The following is a 16330-nucleotide window of genomic DNA, read 5'->3' on the forward strand; positions in this document are numbered from 1 at the left end:
CCTTAAGGAGCTTCATTGGCTCCCTGTCAAGGAACGTTCCCTTTTTAAAATTGGTTGTATGATTTTTCAGGCTCGCCAGGGTTCTGCTCCCGCTTTTATTTCCTCCTTGATTAATGAATATGCTCCTGCCAGAGAGCTTCGATCATCGTCCAAATCTCTCCTCCAAATTCCGCGCTACAAACGGAAAAAGTGGGGAGGAGCCAATTTTTCAACTCTGGCCCCTACCTTCTGGAACTCCCTCTCTGACCATTTACGATTCGCCTCCCATTATTCCTCTTTCCGCAAAGACCTTAAAACTTTTTTGTTTAAACAAGCTTTTCCTCTGTAAATTGTGCCTCATGTTATTTCCTGGGCCAGCCATCCTCGGCTCCGTTTTGCTTAACCTTGTCTACACAGCGCCAAGAAACCGCAGGGTGTATGTTGCGCTCTACAAATGTTTTAAATTCAAATTCAATGTGAGTCTTGGTTAAAACATTAATAACACATGTGGTAGGAGTAAATGTGAGGCTTTGCATCTATGACAGAGTATTTAATATGTAGGGGCTTGTGGCTCAGTGGACTAATGGATCCACTGCAGGAGCATGTGTTTGATCTCATGGTCATAGGTTCAAATCCCAGTGGGTCCACCCAGCCTTTAATCCATCTGAGGTCGATAAAATGAGTACCATTGGGATGGGTAACAATAAGCATGTGCGCCAAGATACCCCTTTTGGGGGGAATGTGCGCTTTACAAATGCTCATGTTATGTTGGGGTAGCTCTGTACCTTTGATATTTATAAAAAAAGACACTTTGGGCACTGCAATGGAAGCACTTCCTGAGAGGCAGAACAATACACCCAATAGCCAACAGCATTTGATGAGAGTGGCATGCTCCCCTGGATGATATGCATAGTTCAAAGACTTGGTAAATATAGGTTCATCAGAAAGCTAAGTTGTCAAGCCAGACCGAAAAAAGCACGTTAGCAATAAAAAGTTAATGGAGCCATATCACAAAAGCAAATGTGCTGCCTGCATGTTTACTCACATGCATATTATGTTCTACACCTAGTTGTAACTCTATACTATATGTATATATAGATATAGACATAGATGAGGGATAGATCAAAAAGAAATATTTTAACATTTGCTTCTATCAGGTGAACTGGTCAGGAGTACATTTGACACCTTAAGGGCTGTAGGAACATTGGAAGTGTAGCTGGTGAATAGCAGTGGTCTTACTCTTTTGTGGATGTATGTTTTGTATTTGCATGTCCCCTCTTTAAATCTTCCTAAACCGCTTCCATCTAGTAGTAATAATTCCCCATTTTCCAGCCACTTCACTTTGTCACGCCCACATTTACTACCAAAACATATACAAAGGTGTGTGGAGATCTCTGCCACCATGGCATATGTGGAGATCTCTGCCACCATGGCATATTTCTCCACAAAGAAAGGATTGTAGAGGTGGAGGTTTTCACCTGTAGGTTTGTGAATAGTATTTCGAACTAAATATATAGTACTACTGTAGAACCACTTTTATGTTCTAATATACACAATACAGTTTGTGCATAGTGCGGAATGTCACCAGAATGGCAGTGCAATTCAACATCAATTAAACCACCTTACTTATCCTCAGTCGGGAGTAATTTGAAAACTTCTACTCTTACCTGACAGCGACGGTGCGTGCATGGATTGGATTGGATCCGCCATTTCATGGAGCTGTTGTAGACGTTTCCGTCAATGTTGCAACCTGTAATATATGTCTTAATTACAATAGTTCTGAGAGGCAGGGACAACATTTTATTTTCTATGTAACAGTTTATATAACTCTCCTGCACCACAGTGAGAATTATGGCGCTCTGCAAGAAACATATTCAGCCAATTATAATAATTATAATGTAACATGCCTTTGAAAAACTGAAATACACCATTTCACTGTTAAGACTTTATGGACTCCTGAGCAATGATTAAGCCCATGCCTAAAAGGGAGATCAAAAGTCAACGACTGCTGTAACATCTGTATTCTAATGATTTTGGGGTTTTGGCTTATAATGGCATCATTTTTAAATTAATTAGGTGCATTGACATATTGATGTTTTTACCAAAGAAGGCTCGTGAAATTATATATTGTGCATAATTTTGTAACTTTTTTAAATTAAATTAAACAAATGAATGTATTCACTTCCTCACTGTTAACAGTCTAGATTATGGCATTTCATTCCTTTCAAGTACTGCAATATTTCGTGAAAATTATTATGTTGTGCTTGGTTATGAGAAGAGCTTGAGGTACACAAATGACAACCATCACTTTTCTTGTGATTGGTGAAAGTCTGACTTTTAACTGACTAACTATTTATTTTGCATACACATTTCTAAAATGTTTTGTCTTTCTTTTCTAGAAGCCAGATGTACTAAGTGATTTTGTGATGCATATGTGTAATTCAGTAAATTACAGGCTTAGTGACACACAAAATCACTTCTTCATGTGTACAGAAAGCATTTTGGGAGTCGAAAAACTTTTTCCAACTCATAAATAGATTCTGACATTAATACCAAATCATAATTTAGAAGGGGCATGTATTAGATTTTCCTTTCAAACTGCAAGTTGGTTTGGTATATATCAATCGTTTGCAACCATGACAACTGATTTACAAAGGGAAATGGGTCCCCTTTGGAGCTTCTGTCTTTTGGAATCAGGGTGGCTGCTTCGGGGGTGTAGGTAGTGGTCTGGCAGTGTCTGCTCTCATAGAAGGTTTTCAAAACAAAATTTAGTTTTGCTATAATACAGATCTGGTTTCTTTAAGTAACTCGGACTGCTGTAAAAAAAGCTTTCTATTTTGAAATGCAATCACGGGAATGATGGTATGTTGTCTCTTGCAGGCCACCATCCCTGTGGTTGCAGCCATTCTCATGAGGGCACAAATTATGTCCTGCCTACTGAATATTAACTAGATAGGTTGTTCTGCGACCCCTTTTGATTGGTTATTTTATGGACCAACGTATTGGTATGTAGGTCGATTCACAAAATAAAATAGTTTTTGCAAAAAAGTTATAACCCAGTTTGCAACCACTTTTCGAATCAACTTTCACAGTACATCTGGCCACATGTTTGCTTTCAAATACAGTTACTGCTTATATGAGTCCTGAGGCAAGAGACAGCAAAGGTAGAGCCATGAATCTCAAATGGCAACCATGGGGTAGTACTAGCCTTCCCTCGCTATCCCGAATTGACATCCATGTTGTCATTTCTGTGGCTCAGCACCATACAACCCACATTGTTTCAATATCTGCTGAACACAGTGGGAGCAAGAACATTTACATACCTTTTAAGGAACAGTAACATTATCTCTGGCAGTTTGGAGCCCTACCTTACAATGCATGAAGTACTAGCCTGGCTCTGACCAGTTGCTCACCATGGCCCATGCCGAAGTGAGAGAAAACGGCGGACAGCAGCAGAGGGCTTGCCCTTTTTTCAGATATGCAATTTAATCAGGATCCAAAGCCGCAGTACCTTATCAATTCGCTCTGTATTGACTTCATTATATTCACAAATTTAATTCGGATTTAATCTAGTGTCTATGTTGTCAACGGTGGGCCCATTAGACATGGGTATCGTACAACAGAATGTGATCTGGGTGCACAACAGCCAGGGCCGGACTGGCCGTAGCGGGCACCGGTAAATCCCCCGGTGCGCAGCACGGGTGGGGGACGTTTTTTTTTATCAAAGCGAGGTTGTGACAGTGAGACATGGGGGGCGAGTTACCATTCACCCAAGGGAAGGTCATCTGTCATCAAGCTCATGACCATTAAAATATCTCCTATCACATATGTAAAATAGCAACAATAATAAGAACAACACTGTTACAGAAATAAAATACACAGGACACCCTGCAATCCCTGCATAAAACCCATCTCTAATTTCCGTATTACAGGTGAGCCACAATGCCTGCTGTCACGAGCCAGCACCCAAGAGGAAAGGCAGAAGACAGAGCATATTTAAACCTCCAGTTTAAAAAACGAAAACAAAACCTGGCTTTTTCCTTCTGCTATGTTTTTTTACATGAGCAGTTATAAGCAGGTAAGATATTTATAAGGCAACATTTTTATTTTCTGAAGACGTTATGGAAGTATAGGAAAGACAGAATCTCTCTGCATGTTTCTACACATTTTGAGAAAAATCTTGTGGGTACTAAGCGTAGTCTAATATCTTTTTGCAACAAATAATGTTGCAAACATCCTATCTCCTTCATATGAAAGAGCAACACACCAAGCATTTAAGGGGCTTGGAGAAGGGTGATGGTTTAACCATGTATTATAAGGAATACGTTTTCCCCTAGCCATACATTATATAGATTATGCAAGTCACCTCGAAGTTTCATCACCTTTTAAAGGAACTCTGCCTTTGGCCTTGTTCCCCTATATGGCCATAGAAATCTTTAGTGGCTTGCAATAAATATCCTTTTAACATATGGCAGGGAGCTTGCAGACGTAGGTCAAAAGAGATCCTCAAGAGTCATAATTACGTGCCATGTGTGGCCATATAGCACATTTTTAAGGATTTTCTAAAGGTTGAACACTGTACCCAATTGGGTAGCTTAATAACATGAAACGACAAATAAATCATGCAGTGAAATATAAAAAATATAAAAATGGTTAACTCAGTGGGAGGGGGGCAAATCCACATAATTATGAACAGTCAAAGCAAGTACAACAAAAGGCACATGTTGATGCTGGATATCTCTGACTTCAACTGTTTTGTGTCAACTAGTTTGCACGGTATATGAACATGATAAAGATGCTGTTTGAAAACATTACCAATAAGGATGTACAAATGTACAATCGATGTACCTAGATAACAGAAGAACAGTTCTAGAACGAGAGCAAAACAGAAAATATTTAAGAACTCCTGCTTCCTGAATTGCATGATATGAACATTCTCTGCATGCCAAAGCTGGATTCAAACATGACCACCACTTTGTCATTGCATACAATCTTAATAAGAATGTGGCACTGGATCGTGACAGATCCTCTATAATAATGTCTTGTAGACCTAACTTCTAGATATATCCATGCGCCCCACTATAGAATGCAGAAGAAGCTAGCTCAGCTCCCGAATAATCATGGACTACGTATGCTAGTCAGTGGACAGCATTTTATGCAATTTGTAAAATGAAGGCCATAATTGTACATGCAGAGATTAAGAGTGTGTTTTGTTTGCTCCTATAGTGTAGAGTGACTATGAAGTCAACAGATTCATTATTTAGTTTTACCTACAAGGTGGAAATAACGCAATCCTGGTGATCTACATTTGCTCCTTAATTAAATGTTCCTAGGGGAGAGGTGTGGCGCCGCGGCCAGGGCGACTGACGCTGGAATCTGGGGATCAGGGTTCGATCCCCGGCTCCGGCGGCAGGTTAGCCCAGCACCATGTGACTCTGGGCAATAGCTTGCTTAATCTTCCCGACGGCCCCCAGCGCCTAGAGACCCTTACGGGTGATTGTGCGCTTTACAAATGTGGATTATTATTATTATTATTATTATTATTATTAGTCCTCAGGTAAAACCTACTGATTTGAAATGTACCCAGAAAGAAGCCCATGCCATTTGAGCTGTTCCTGTGGAACAGTGAATGAGGTTTAATAATACAGAAGTATGATTGGTTTTCAATGACCAGAAATTGCCCAAGCACCATGTAGAAATTCACAAATCTTTCCAAGCATATCAGACTTAGGTTTACTGAAGCCTAGTGGATATTTACATAGCAGTACCATTTTAATTGATCCTTACCAAAATGATAAATATCAGGAAAGGAATTAAAATAATCTTAATACAGAAGTTTAAATATAATCCCTGTAACCTTAATAGATCCTTATTTTCACTAAATATTTGAGGAGAAATAAAAAAACACTTAAGGAGAAATTAAAAATAGGAGGCTGTAAAGTTATTCCCTCATCTCCATGCATGCAGGTGGCACTGCAACTAAATTGCATTCCTCCATCACCTAATAATGCACACTCCTTCTTTGAGGGCCTCATTCTTTGATCCCTGGAGTTTGGGATGATAACTCTTCTCCCTGAAGATATCTGTACCGGCGGTATCAGTATCTCATACGGGGTGTGTAGCTAGTGAGTGTTTTGGTGGATTTTTGAGTCTTCTCTTAGAAAAGAGCAATTACTGGGGACCAGTAGTACAAACCTGATAATTCTGGCTATTCCTCATCCCTCTCCTTGTATTTCAGCTGGCGGAGTCACTGGGACAAAGATAACAGTGTTCCCGTGGATCTCATAATTCCAATGGGTCTGTTAACAGCACCTTCAGAATTACAGTGGACCTCGTATTAAGGGCCTATGTGTGTAGCTTTTAAGTGTAATTGTCTACCTTGTTGGGTAGAAGATAAATAATGCAGATTATAATCAAGCAAACAGAAATAACCTGAGAAGTGGTGTCAGGGCAACACATATTTTATGTAATTCCTTTATCACTAGTCAAAAGATAAGGCAAATTATGAGCAGCCAAATTTGCAATTTTACTAGCATCTTCTATCAAATCTATCAATTCTTATGAACCATCCCAGGAGAAAACAACACAAGTGTGCTCAAAGACACAAATTGCAGCTGGAAATGAAAAGGAAATACAAAATTGTGAAAATAAACTGACTTTATTTTTTTGAAAAACACTGCTTCAATTGGAACAAAAATAAATGGTCTAATGGAATTTCATCCTGTAGATCCTCTAAATAACATTATACATTGTTTTGTTTTCCCAAAGAAACAGAACATATTACCTTCTATGCAGACCAGTAGTCTTTAGATTATGTCAACCGACATAAACTTTTCTAAAGATGGCACTTAACAAATCATGACTTGCAAGATGCTTGTCATAATTCATTTTGTGTGCCAAAGTAACTGCTAGATCGTTATGAGGGCTTACATGAATGGAAATGTAAGATAAGTAACTACTAACTCAAGTTATGCATTTTGTGCATGTATCGAACATGAGGGATGTGTCTACACTCTACCTGATTTTCAAATCACATAATAAAAACTAATGCATTTAGATTTTTTCTCAAATCTTTCAATCTTAGACATGACAATCTAACATGATAAGATTTCACTGTATGACACACTCTACTAAAGTGAGTATTTATCAGTTTTGATGTTCTGAGGAAGCAATATTTAAGTTAATCAAAGTAATCTAATCCAATAAATGCAAATGATAACATTAGTTATTGTAGCTAGCCAACGGATGTTACTGTGATAGATGAACTGATCCTGTTATGAAATCATTAGTTTCTCAATGCGAAGTTAGAACATTCGTAGTCAGTACTTCCACTTACGCCAGTAGCTTAGATGTTCCAATGATAATAGATCTCATGCTGCCTTTTGGCTAGGTTTGCGCTATAGAAATACCATATACATACATACATACATATGGACAAGATTGTTTCCCATGTGTAGCCTGGCTTTTACAGTTTCTAGCTTCAGTTGCCTATTTCATGGATATTTATTAGCATTTGTGAGTATTTCCCATTCTGGGGATTATGCCATAAAATAATGGTTAAATAGCATGTTTTCTTTCAGTTTCGTTTTCATGCATTTTACTTGAGAAGACAACAGGACTGGGCACCAGCCAAGGTGAAATACCATACTAAGCATCCAGAATTTGTTCCAAACAACCCGTTGACTTTTCTGGGCAAAGGTGGCAATGAGTGTAGATCTAGAGCATGAGGCACGGACACACTCTGTCCCTAGAGTCTGCAGTGCATGACCTTTAGCTTTAGGGTAAGCAGGAAGTTCTGACTATACTCCTCAAACTGTGCCCCAAGACCACTGGATATATTTGTAGGTTATAACAGGCATGCTCTGGTGTTGCAGTTATAGCTCAAGACCAAATATGCCAAGTGGGATTTAAGCAATGAAGAGAGGCCCTTGTAAATAACCAATCTATGCACTGCATACAAAGCAGCTGACTTTGCCATCAAGATCTGGGGGGAGTGGAAGTGGATCAATGGCATGGCCAGACTCTACATCCTGCATGCAGAAGTCTCAGACTAAAGGTGAATGCCAGGCTAAGCTCCATCTGGGCAAAGACAAGTGGGCATGGATCATAGCCATAGGCCAATGTATGTGACCAGATCATCTTGCGGGCACCGATAAAGGCCATGACCAAAGGACTCTGAGACCAAGTGGAGTGGACTTGAGGTAAAGTCAGAGGCCATCACCTCTATTATTTATTTATGTTCTTCTATAGCGCAGGAATCGACCCCAAAGGGTATCTCCGCGCTTATGATATTCCAAGATGCCAGAACAGAATCAGAGTCATAAAGAGCCCTAGATCTTACACAGCCGGAAACAGATGAGTCTTAAGAGATTTCTTAAAAGCATAGATGTTAGTGATCTGTCTTAAAAAGAGGGGCAAAGTGTTCCACAGAGTGGGGCCCTTATGAGACAGGGCACGACCCCCTTGTCTTGCCTTCTTAATACGAGGGACCTGCAGCAATAGTTGGTTGCTAGAGCGCAGCGAGCGGGTCGGAATATACAGCCGAAATAGTTCAGCCAGATATCTAGGACCAGATCCATGAAGGCATCTGTGGATTACACAACACACTTTAAACTCAATTCGCTGGCGGATAGGCAGCCAGTGGAGTTTAAGCAGAAGAGGGCGTGAAGAGGGCGTGAAGAGGACCTGGGGGAGCGTCAAGAATTAATCTGGCCGCAGTATTCTGGACCACCTGCAAACGGCTCAGTTGTTCCTCGTTGGCAGATAAGAGAAGTCCATTGCAGTAATCCAATCTACTGACGACCAGTGTCTGAACCAGCGTTTTCCTATAGCAGTCATCCAGGAACGGGAACACATGCCTCAGGAGCCCAATGGTCCTAAAACATGTTCCCGCCACCAGATTCACATGTTCCTTTAGTAATAACGCCTGGTCAAGTCGTACCTCCAGGTTTTTAACTATCTGCTTAGGGCAAGGAGCAGATCCTAGATCCAGGGGCCACCAATCAGGCGACCACAAGAGGGGGGCTTCTCCAAAAAGCATGACCTCCGTCTTGCTCACATTGCATTGTAGGCAATTGGAGGCCATCCAATCAGATACCGCTCTCATACCGGTGGCAAATGCATGTTTAATTGCCGGTGTCAGGGTATGGAAGGGAAACAGAAGCTGAGTATCGTCAGCATATGATACTGGGGTGAACCCATATTCTCTCACAATATCCGCCAAGGGGGCCACATACACATTAAAAAGTGTGGGGCTTAGGCATGAGGCCTGTGGGACCCCCTTAGTGAGCTCCCTAGAGATCGATTGATGGGAGCCCAGTCTGACGGTTTGTGATCGGCCCGAGAGAAAACTCTTAAGCCAGGCCAGAGCCGAGCCGCCCATCCCTACCTTCCGCAGACGACCGAGAAGAATATCATGTGATACCGTGTCAAAGGCAGCGGACAAATCCAACAGCACCAAGATCATGGAGCCCCCTCTATCCTGTGCCATCCTGATGGTATTGGTCACAGAGAGGAGGGCAGACTCGGTGCTGTGGTTAGGTCTGAACCCAGATTGAGAGTGGTCCAGACCACCCGCTGCCTCGATAAACTTAGACAGATGGGTATTCACATGTTTCTCGGTCATCTTGCTGATATGAGGAAGTAGGGAGATAGAACGGAGGTTGGAAAGGTCTGACCATGGCAGGGCTGAGTTCTTTCGAATAGGATCCACTACCGCTCTCTTCCATTCACCTGGCACATGACCTTCTCTAAGAGAGAGATTGATCACAGTTTGAATTCCAGGTAGGAGCAGATTCCCTAGAGAGCCCACCATCTTTGCTGGCAGAAGATCTAAAGGAGATCCAGTTTTAATTTGACTGGCCAAGGAGGTAACATCAAGAAGATTAATCTCTGAAAATGTGGGAAGTAAAATATTAGCACACGCAGATGGCAGAGGTGAGGCAGGTAATGTCAGGGAGGAACTGGTGGTATAACTCCCAGCAATCCCTGACTGCTTGATTTTCTCGTAGATAAGCTCTATTTTATTCTCGAAGAATAACGATATTTCATCACATAGGGCTTGAGAGAAGTCATCTTACTAGCTTCCGTGTGTGATTTCCTCCAAGCTTTTTCGAGCCTCCTACACTTCTGCTTCTCCCCTCTAAGTTCTTCAGTGTACCATGTCTCCTGTTTGGATACAGGATGCTGTTTGTGTAGCTTCAGTAGCGCCAATAGATCCACTGCTTCTAGGAGAGCTTTATTGTACTTGGTTAAGCCAGACTCCACATTATCTATCTCTGTGAAAATGGGTTCCTTCCAGACCCTCTGTAATCCATCAGGTGTTATTTTGTGCCATGAACTCCGCAAAATAGCGGGAAGAAACTTTTGGTGTGGTAAAGCAAAACCGCAGAAAAAGAATTCAACCATATGATGGTCAGACCAACTCACTTGAGACGTTGACCAGTATTTAATTTTAGAACAATTGGTAAATATTAGGTCCAAAGTATGTCCACCAATATGTGTGGGACCCTTATTTTGCATCTGTAACCCTAATATTGTGAGATCTGAGAGTAATAATGCAGTATCGGGGTGACTGGGGAGGTCTGCATGAACATTAAAATCTCCAAGGAGAATAAAATCTTCTTTGGCTTTTAAATATGGAGCCAGAAATTCCACTAGGGAAAGTGAGAAACCGGCACTTGACCCCGGGGGACGGTACACTATCACCCCTTCCAGTGAGTTCTGGAGGTGGAATTGATCTTGAAGACCATAATTTCCATCATAGGACAACTTCTTTGTTCTAGCAGAGAGATCTTCAAACCCTCTTCTCTATATACTATAGCAATACCTCCCCCGGTTTTAACAGGACGATCTAATTTAAGAACCTTATATCCCTTCGGAACCCCTAGCGTAATGGTAGGAACTGTGTGGGGCTTTAACCAAGTTTCTGTGAGGAAACAAATATCTGGTTTTACAGTATTAACCAGATCCCAAAATTCAAGATGGTGCTTTGGTAGGGAGCGAATGTTTAAAAGAAAGCTTTTTAAGCTGTTCACTGGCGGGGTTTCCTCAAAATTAAGACTGATAGAGGAATCAAGAAGGGATGTTTGAGAACAGGACCTAATAGGTAACTTTTTTTTCTCTGCAATACCACCAGTATCTGGATTAGTAAAAGATGCCTGAAAGCAACAGTGTAAACATAAGAATGGACCTTCAGGACATAATAGAGAGCGTACAACACAGCCTACCAGAGGTTCTGGCTGCAGATCTTTAAGCACCTGAGAGGAGTACTGAAGACTATGTCTTATAATGGCATCTGAGCCCTTAGAAATAGAGCCCATGGCCCCTGGCCCCGCCCGGGTCGCGGACGGGCGCAGACGGGCTTCTCTTCGGCTTGTCTTAGGCGCACCCCTGCGCGCGATCGCTGTGCGCTCGAAGCTAAGGGAGGGCTAAATAGCCCTTCCGAGGAAAAGCCTAGAGTGAAGGAAATTAAGCAGTGAGTGATAGCAAATAGAACAGTAAAATAGACAATTTAAAAACTTATTTTAAAAATGATTTTCCTGGCGTCAGGTAAACAGACACGATATTACAGGCGTGTCTGACACTCACTAGACAGCTGTGCTGGCGTCAAGCGGGTCGGGGAGACTCTGCCACCGACCTCCCTACCGCCTCTTGCGAGGCCACTGGGCATGGCCAAGGACTGTTAAAAGAAGGCCTTAGACAACGGGACTGGAACAGGGCTGTGGCAGAAGAAAGCAGACTTTCCCTATTGCCACCCGGGTTTGGCATCAGCCACACTCAGCAGGCTTCTGTGGCAAGGGGTAGTGGGCAAAGATATTCTCTGGGATCAAGTACATTGGGCTCAGGCCTCAACCTAAAGCAACAGCTGCTGATCATTGGGCTCTGGGGGCAGAGGCAATCAGCATATGGCATGGGCGAAGGCACTGTCAAGAAACATGCCTGATGTGATATGAGACATGGGGTCCTCCCTGTTTCCAGTTCCATTGTAGTAGTGCATGCCCAGTGGATATTATAGCCAGTGGCAAAAACGATATTGTTAAAAAATCTTTTTGGGATGAATGTTATGACTGGCATGTAATCTATGATACATAAAAAAAGGTTTTTAACTGACTGATCTACAAATATGACATGGTTGATTGTTTCATTAATGAGGTATTTATCAGCACACATGCAGCCATGCTTTTATTGCTAAGATGCCATGAATGGAATTTTGAACCCTGACAGAGTCTTATATTAAGATGGGTCTCATGGCATATAAAGAGTTACGTTTTAAGAGCTTCCCAAAATCTTAATTATTATGCTGCAAGTGTAATTGAATACATTTCCAGAGAGGAGCTCCTTGATTCTTGAAAGCCCGAATACCAGGACAAGTCTGACTGAAACAAGAAGCCTGAAGATCAACTTTGAGCCCTGTGTGAAGGAGTTCCAAGCAGGGCATAGTGCTATATGATACGTTTTATACTTTTTGCAAAGAATCCTAACCCTGCCCTATAGACGACACAGAGTACCATACATAAGGCCTTAAATGGCACTCAATGCATATGTCTTTGGGACCCAAAAACGTGATCCAGCTTTTCAGCATACTAAAAGGCTGATGGCAAGATTATGTATGTGTTTCAGTTTACAAACCCCTTAAAGCCTTTTGGTTAATATAATCCAACATGTCAAAAGAAATGAAATTCTGCAGTTTTGACATTTGTGTTTTGTTTGTCCTTAGTGAGTGTTTAGGGGTTGTTTTATAAATTTCACAGCTTTCGCCTGAAACTGATGAAAACCACAATCATCGCGGTAAAAAAACAACCCTCCTGCAAAATTAAAGTGTTTTGATAATTATCCACTTCCCCCAAAGAAATGCCCTTTTTCTCTTCTTCCTGCAAACTCCACCTGACAGTCATGAAATATTGCCAAACTAAATGGAGAACAATACACAATGATCAATGGATGTGCTGCATTCTGGAGATACAATCAGTCTAGCAGTAAAAGTCGTGTCAATTTCAACTCAATGTTAAAATGCCACTTCAAGAACACTCGTTGGAAAAAAAACGCATGTTTTACACTTTACTGAGAGCGAGAAAGATTTCTATATGCGGTTGTGAAAGAACGGAAGCAATAACACATTTGTGATGCACTGAAGCCTCTCGCTGTTTACATTAAACAAACAGGAGAAACATGTTGCCTCTGAGGCAACTGACAAAGTCCGCTGTTGTGCCAGTGAATATTCTAGTTCAAGAACAGGCATTCGGAAGAGAACACATCTGGAAGGTGTGGAATGTCATTCACCCAGGAGGTGAACTTCATGCTGTACGCACCCAGGTAGCACAGCTGGTAAGTTCCCAGGTTCCTGCACTACTAGTTGCTTCAGTCCATGTTTTAAAGGTTTTATCATAGCATTCTGTTACTTTTTTTCACTGGTTTCATAAAAGGATAAACAAAACTACAAGTCAATGAATGCTCTGAAAAAACCTTAACTGGAGCAGATAATTATGTATGCACCTGGGAAACTTGGCAAGACTGAGGAGAACTTTGAGATGTAAAAGGAGAGTCCCTCAGTAGGGACCCTCTGATGATCCATATCCAAGCAGGGTGGGAGTACTTTAACGCCAGTGCATTGGCCTAATGTCATAGAGTTAATTAGTCAACCAGAGCCTGCCCGCTTGTTTTCCCAACACTACCCAATGAACTGGTTTCAAGACTTAGCCCGTGGACCTCTATGAGGGAGGGAGCAGGGGCCCTAAGACCTCCCTCCTGAAGGCTGGGTGGGCTTCAGCAGAGACTGAGAGAGTGTCAGACGGGACCTCCTATCTTTAAGAATGGGCTGGCTACTTTCCATTTGATGACTCCTATGTAGACTGGTCCAGAGGGTGAGGTATGCTACACAGATTGCAACTCTGCCCCCGTGCCATCTCACTTCCCCTGCATGTACAATTCTCAAAGCCACCCCCTGACCCACCAGGATGTTGTTGAGAGTAACTTATAAGATGCATGTTGCAAAGGTGTTAGCTGTACTGACCGATCACAGGTTTCAATCTTGCCATGGTCGACTCTGTGTATTTATATTTCTGAGATTGATAAACTGACCATAATCGAAAAGGATGATACTTGTTTTTATTATCCACTAATGATCAATTTAGTGTGAGGTGTTTGATAAATATCATATTATATCAATCACATATTTAGTTTGCATGGTTCATAATACAAAGTAGAAAACCCCTCAGCATTGCACACATATCCCATTTATGAAAGCCATAGTTATATGCCAGCCCCCGTGAGTTTACCAGACATTATATCATCTGCTCACAGGGTGTGTAGAAGTAAATCAAGCGCAGAGATGGCGGTATCCTAGGGCATGTGAGATCTTCCAGTCCTTTAGCTCCAAGATGGTATGTATAACTATAAATGTACAGTCGCTCAATCTTAAGGAAAGAGCAGCAGGCGCTAATGACCTGACACCAGTAGGACCACACACTCTGTGGTACTTCAGGGCACAAATTGTTCACCTGGCACATACCGATTCCGCAGGGTTCCTTATCTCTGGAACCTGTTGAGGCGGGTATGCAGCTGAAGCCTCTGAAGCCTTGCTCGGGCTCAACTGGAGATCCTGTTGGAACCTCAAGCCCATATCGAGCCGAGCCTTCATGCGGCTTCTGCATGCTACCATTATGCACAAAGAGATAACAATAAAGGAGTAAAAGGAGTAAAAAGTAAAGAAATAGATGCCACTGCTGCCTGCCTTTGAAATGCATCTTGCCCCCTTCTGAGCAATAGTCTGCAAGCCGCCTCACACGTTTGTGTGCCCCCTGTGGACTAACCCCAAACCTCCCACATGCCTCCTAATTGTTTTTTTACCTACCCTCAACCTTCTCTGCTGCCTTCCACCCCTTCTGCCCTGCACAAATAGGTTGTCTGATGCCAAAAAGAGCAGGTTTCATATTGGCATCTGCTCTTTTTGACATCAGACACAATCTGAGTCCAGGCGCTGTGCTGCTGGAGACTCTGCAAAGTTACAGATTGTGACATAGCACCGTCTTCAACAGAGCACAAGCCTTTGGTATTTTTGTTGCGGGCACATGCTTTGTCCACCGCAAAAATACCACAAACATTTAGGTTTTGGCCTGCAAATTTAGCTTTTCTTTGCTGTGAAATTTGCCAACCAAAGCCTCGAAATCCTGGGGGTTTGGCAGAAGGTGAGGCACATGTTAATGAGCAAAAGAATAGACCTCTGCTTCCTCAGCACTCCAAAGATCATGATGGATGACGAATTAGGCAGATGCCTAGCAAGTCAATATGCTATATCTGGGCAGCTGGCGAAAGAATACTATATCCATGTTCTATTGTTACGGACTGGTATGCCTTGGCCAAACTATTCATGGTCTTCCCTATGAGTAGAAAATAACTCTCCTGGCTATCACTTCACAAAGGTTTCCAGCCAATAGCAGGGAGACTGAGAAAAACAAAGAGGAGGAAGCTGAAAGGAAACTAACTTTACTTCCATTTTGATTACAGTCGTCAACTCTGGAAGATCAACTATTCATAACATGATGAGCAACTTCGATCGTGTCATTTTATAGGTAACACCACCACAGCCTTAAACTCTGCAAAGGCGAGTGTTCAAAAGGGTTTAACTTAAATGCAATTTCTGCATTGTAAGCCCAGATTGAAAATACACAATATCAGTTTTCACTGTTTCCTCCATATCACAAGTTCCAGGGAAAGAAATTACTTGCAGAAATATAGTCACTCTTTTACTGTGTGAAACTCTCAGTTAGCATTCCGGATACTGTCACGATGATTAATCAGCAGCGGTGCGTCCATTGGGGCGTAGGGGCGGAGCCCCACCAGCCACCATGGACGCATCGCAGCTGCCGTTCGTAATTAAATAAAATACATGCTGAACTATCAGCCGCCGGGAATTGCCAGGGGGGGGTGGCCTGCTGCAGCTTGAGTGACAGTCCACACTCAGGCTGCAGCAGACGTAGTGCGGGAACTTACAGTGCTCATGCTTGGGAAAGTTGGCAACTTTCTCAAGCATGCGCACTGTAAGTTCCCCAGCGGGACCCAGGGGTGCTTGTTCTTCGCCTGCCACAGTGCCACAGCCCGGGTCTCCAAAGGGCGACAGGGCGAGGGCGAAATGTGCCCCCCCTAGCCAATCGATTGGCTGGTCCACCGGCGCAGCATCCCATTGGATGCCGCGCGTGGGGGTGGCCTGCCATTCGTTGCTGAGTGGATGCAAGGTTTCCTTCATCTTATCGGCGGGAAGACCAAGGACAGAGAAAAGAAGCGAGATGGAGACCGTGTAAAAAAGTCTCACAAAAGGAGAGCTGCCTGGACCTTCGGAAGGGGCGGGAGCTGC

At 42.5% G+C, this 16330-nt stretch overlaps 1 protein-coding gene across 1 annotated transcript in view; it reads right to left on the reverse strand.

Annotated features, from left to right (window-relative positions):
• The window catches only part of BMPER (BMP binding endothelial regulator), a 429950-nt gene that overhangs the window by 288239 nt on the left and 125381 nt on the right, over positions 1 to 16330 (reverse strand). The window contains exon 4 of the mRNA XM_078688231.1: positions 1647 to 1729. Within this exon, the coding sequence (XP_078544357.1) occupies positions 1647 to 1729 (83 nt within the window). The remainder of the gene's footprint in view (positions 1 to 1646; positions 1730 to 16330) is intronic.

Source organism: Lissotriton helveticus, chromosome 4_1 (assembly GCF_964261635.1).
Source record: "Lissotriton helveticus chromosome 4_1, aLisHel1.1, whole genome shotgun sequence".
Classification (NCBI taxonomy): domain Eukaryota; kingdom Metazoa; phylum Chordata; class Amphibia; order Caudata; family Salamandridae; genus Lissotriton; species Lissotriton helveticus.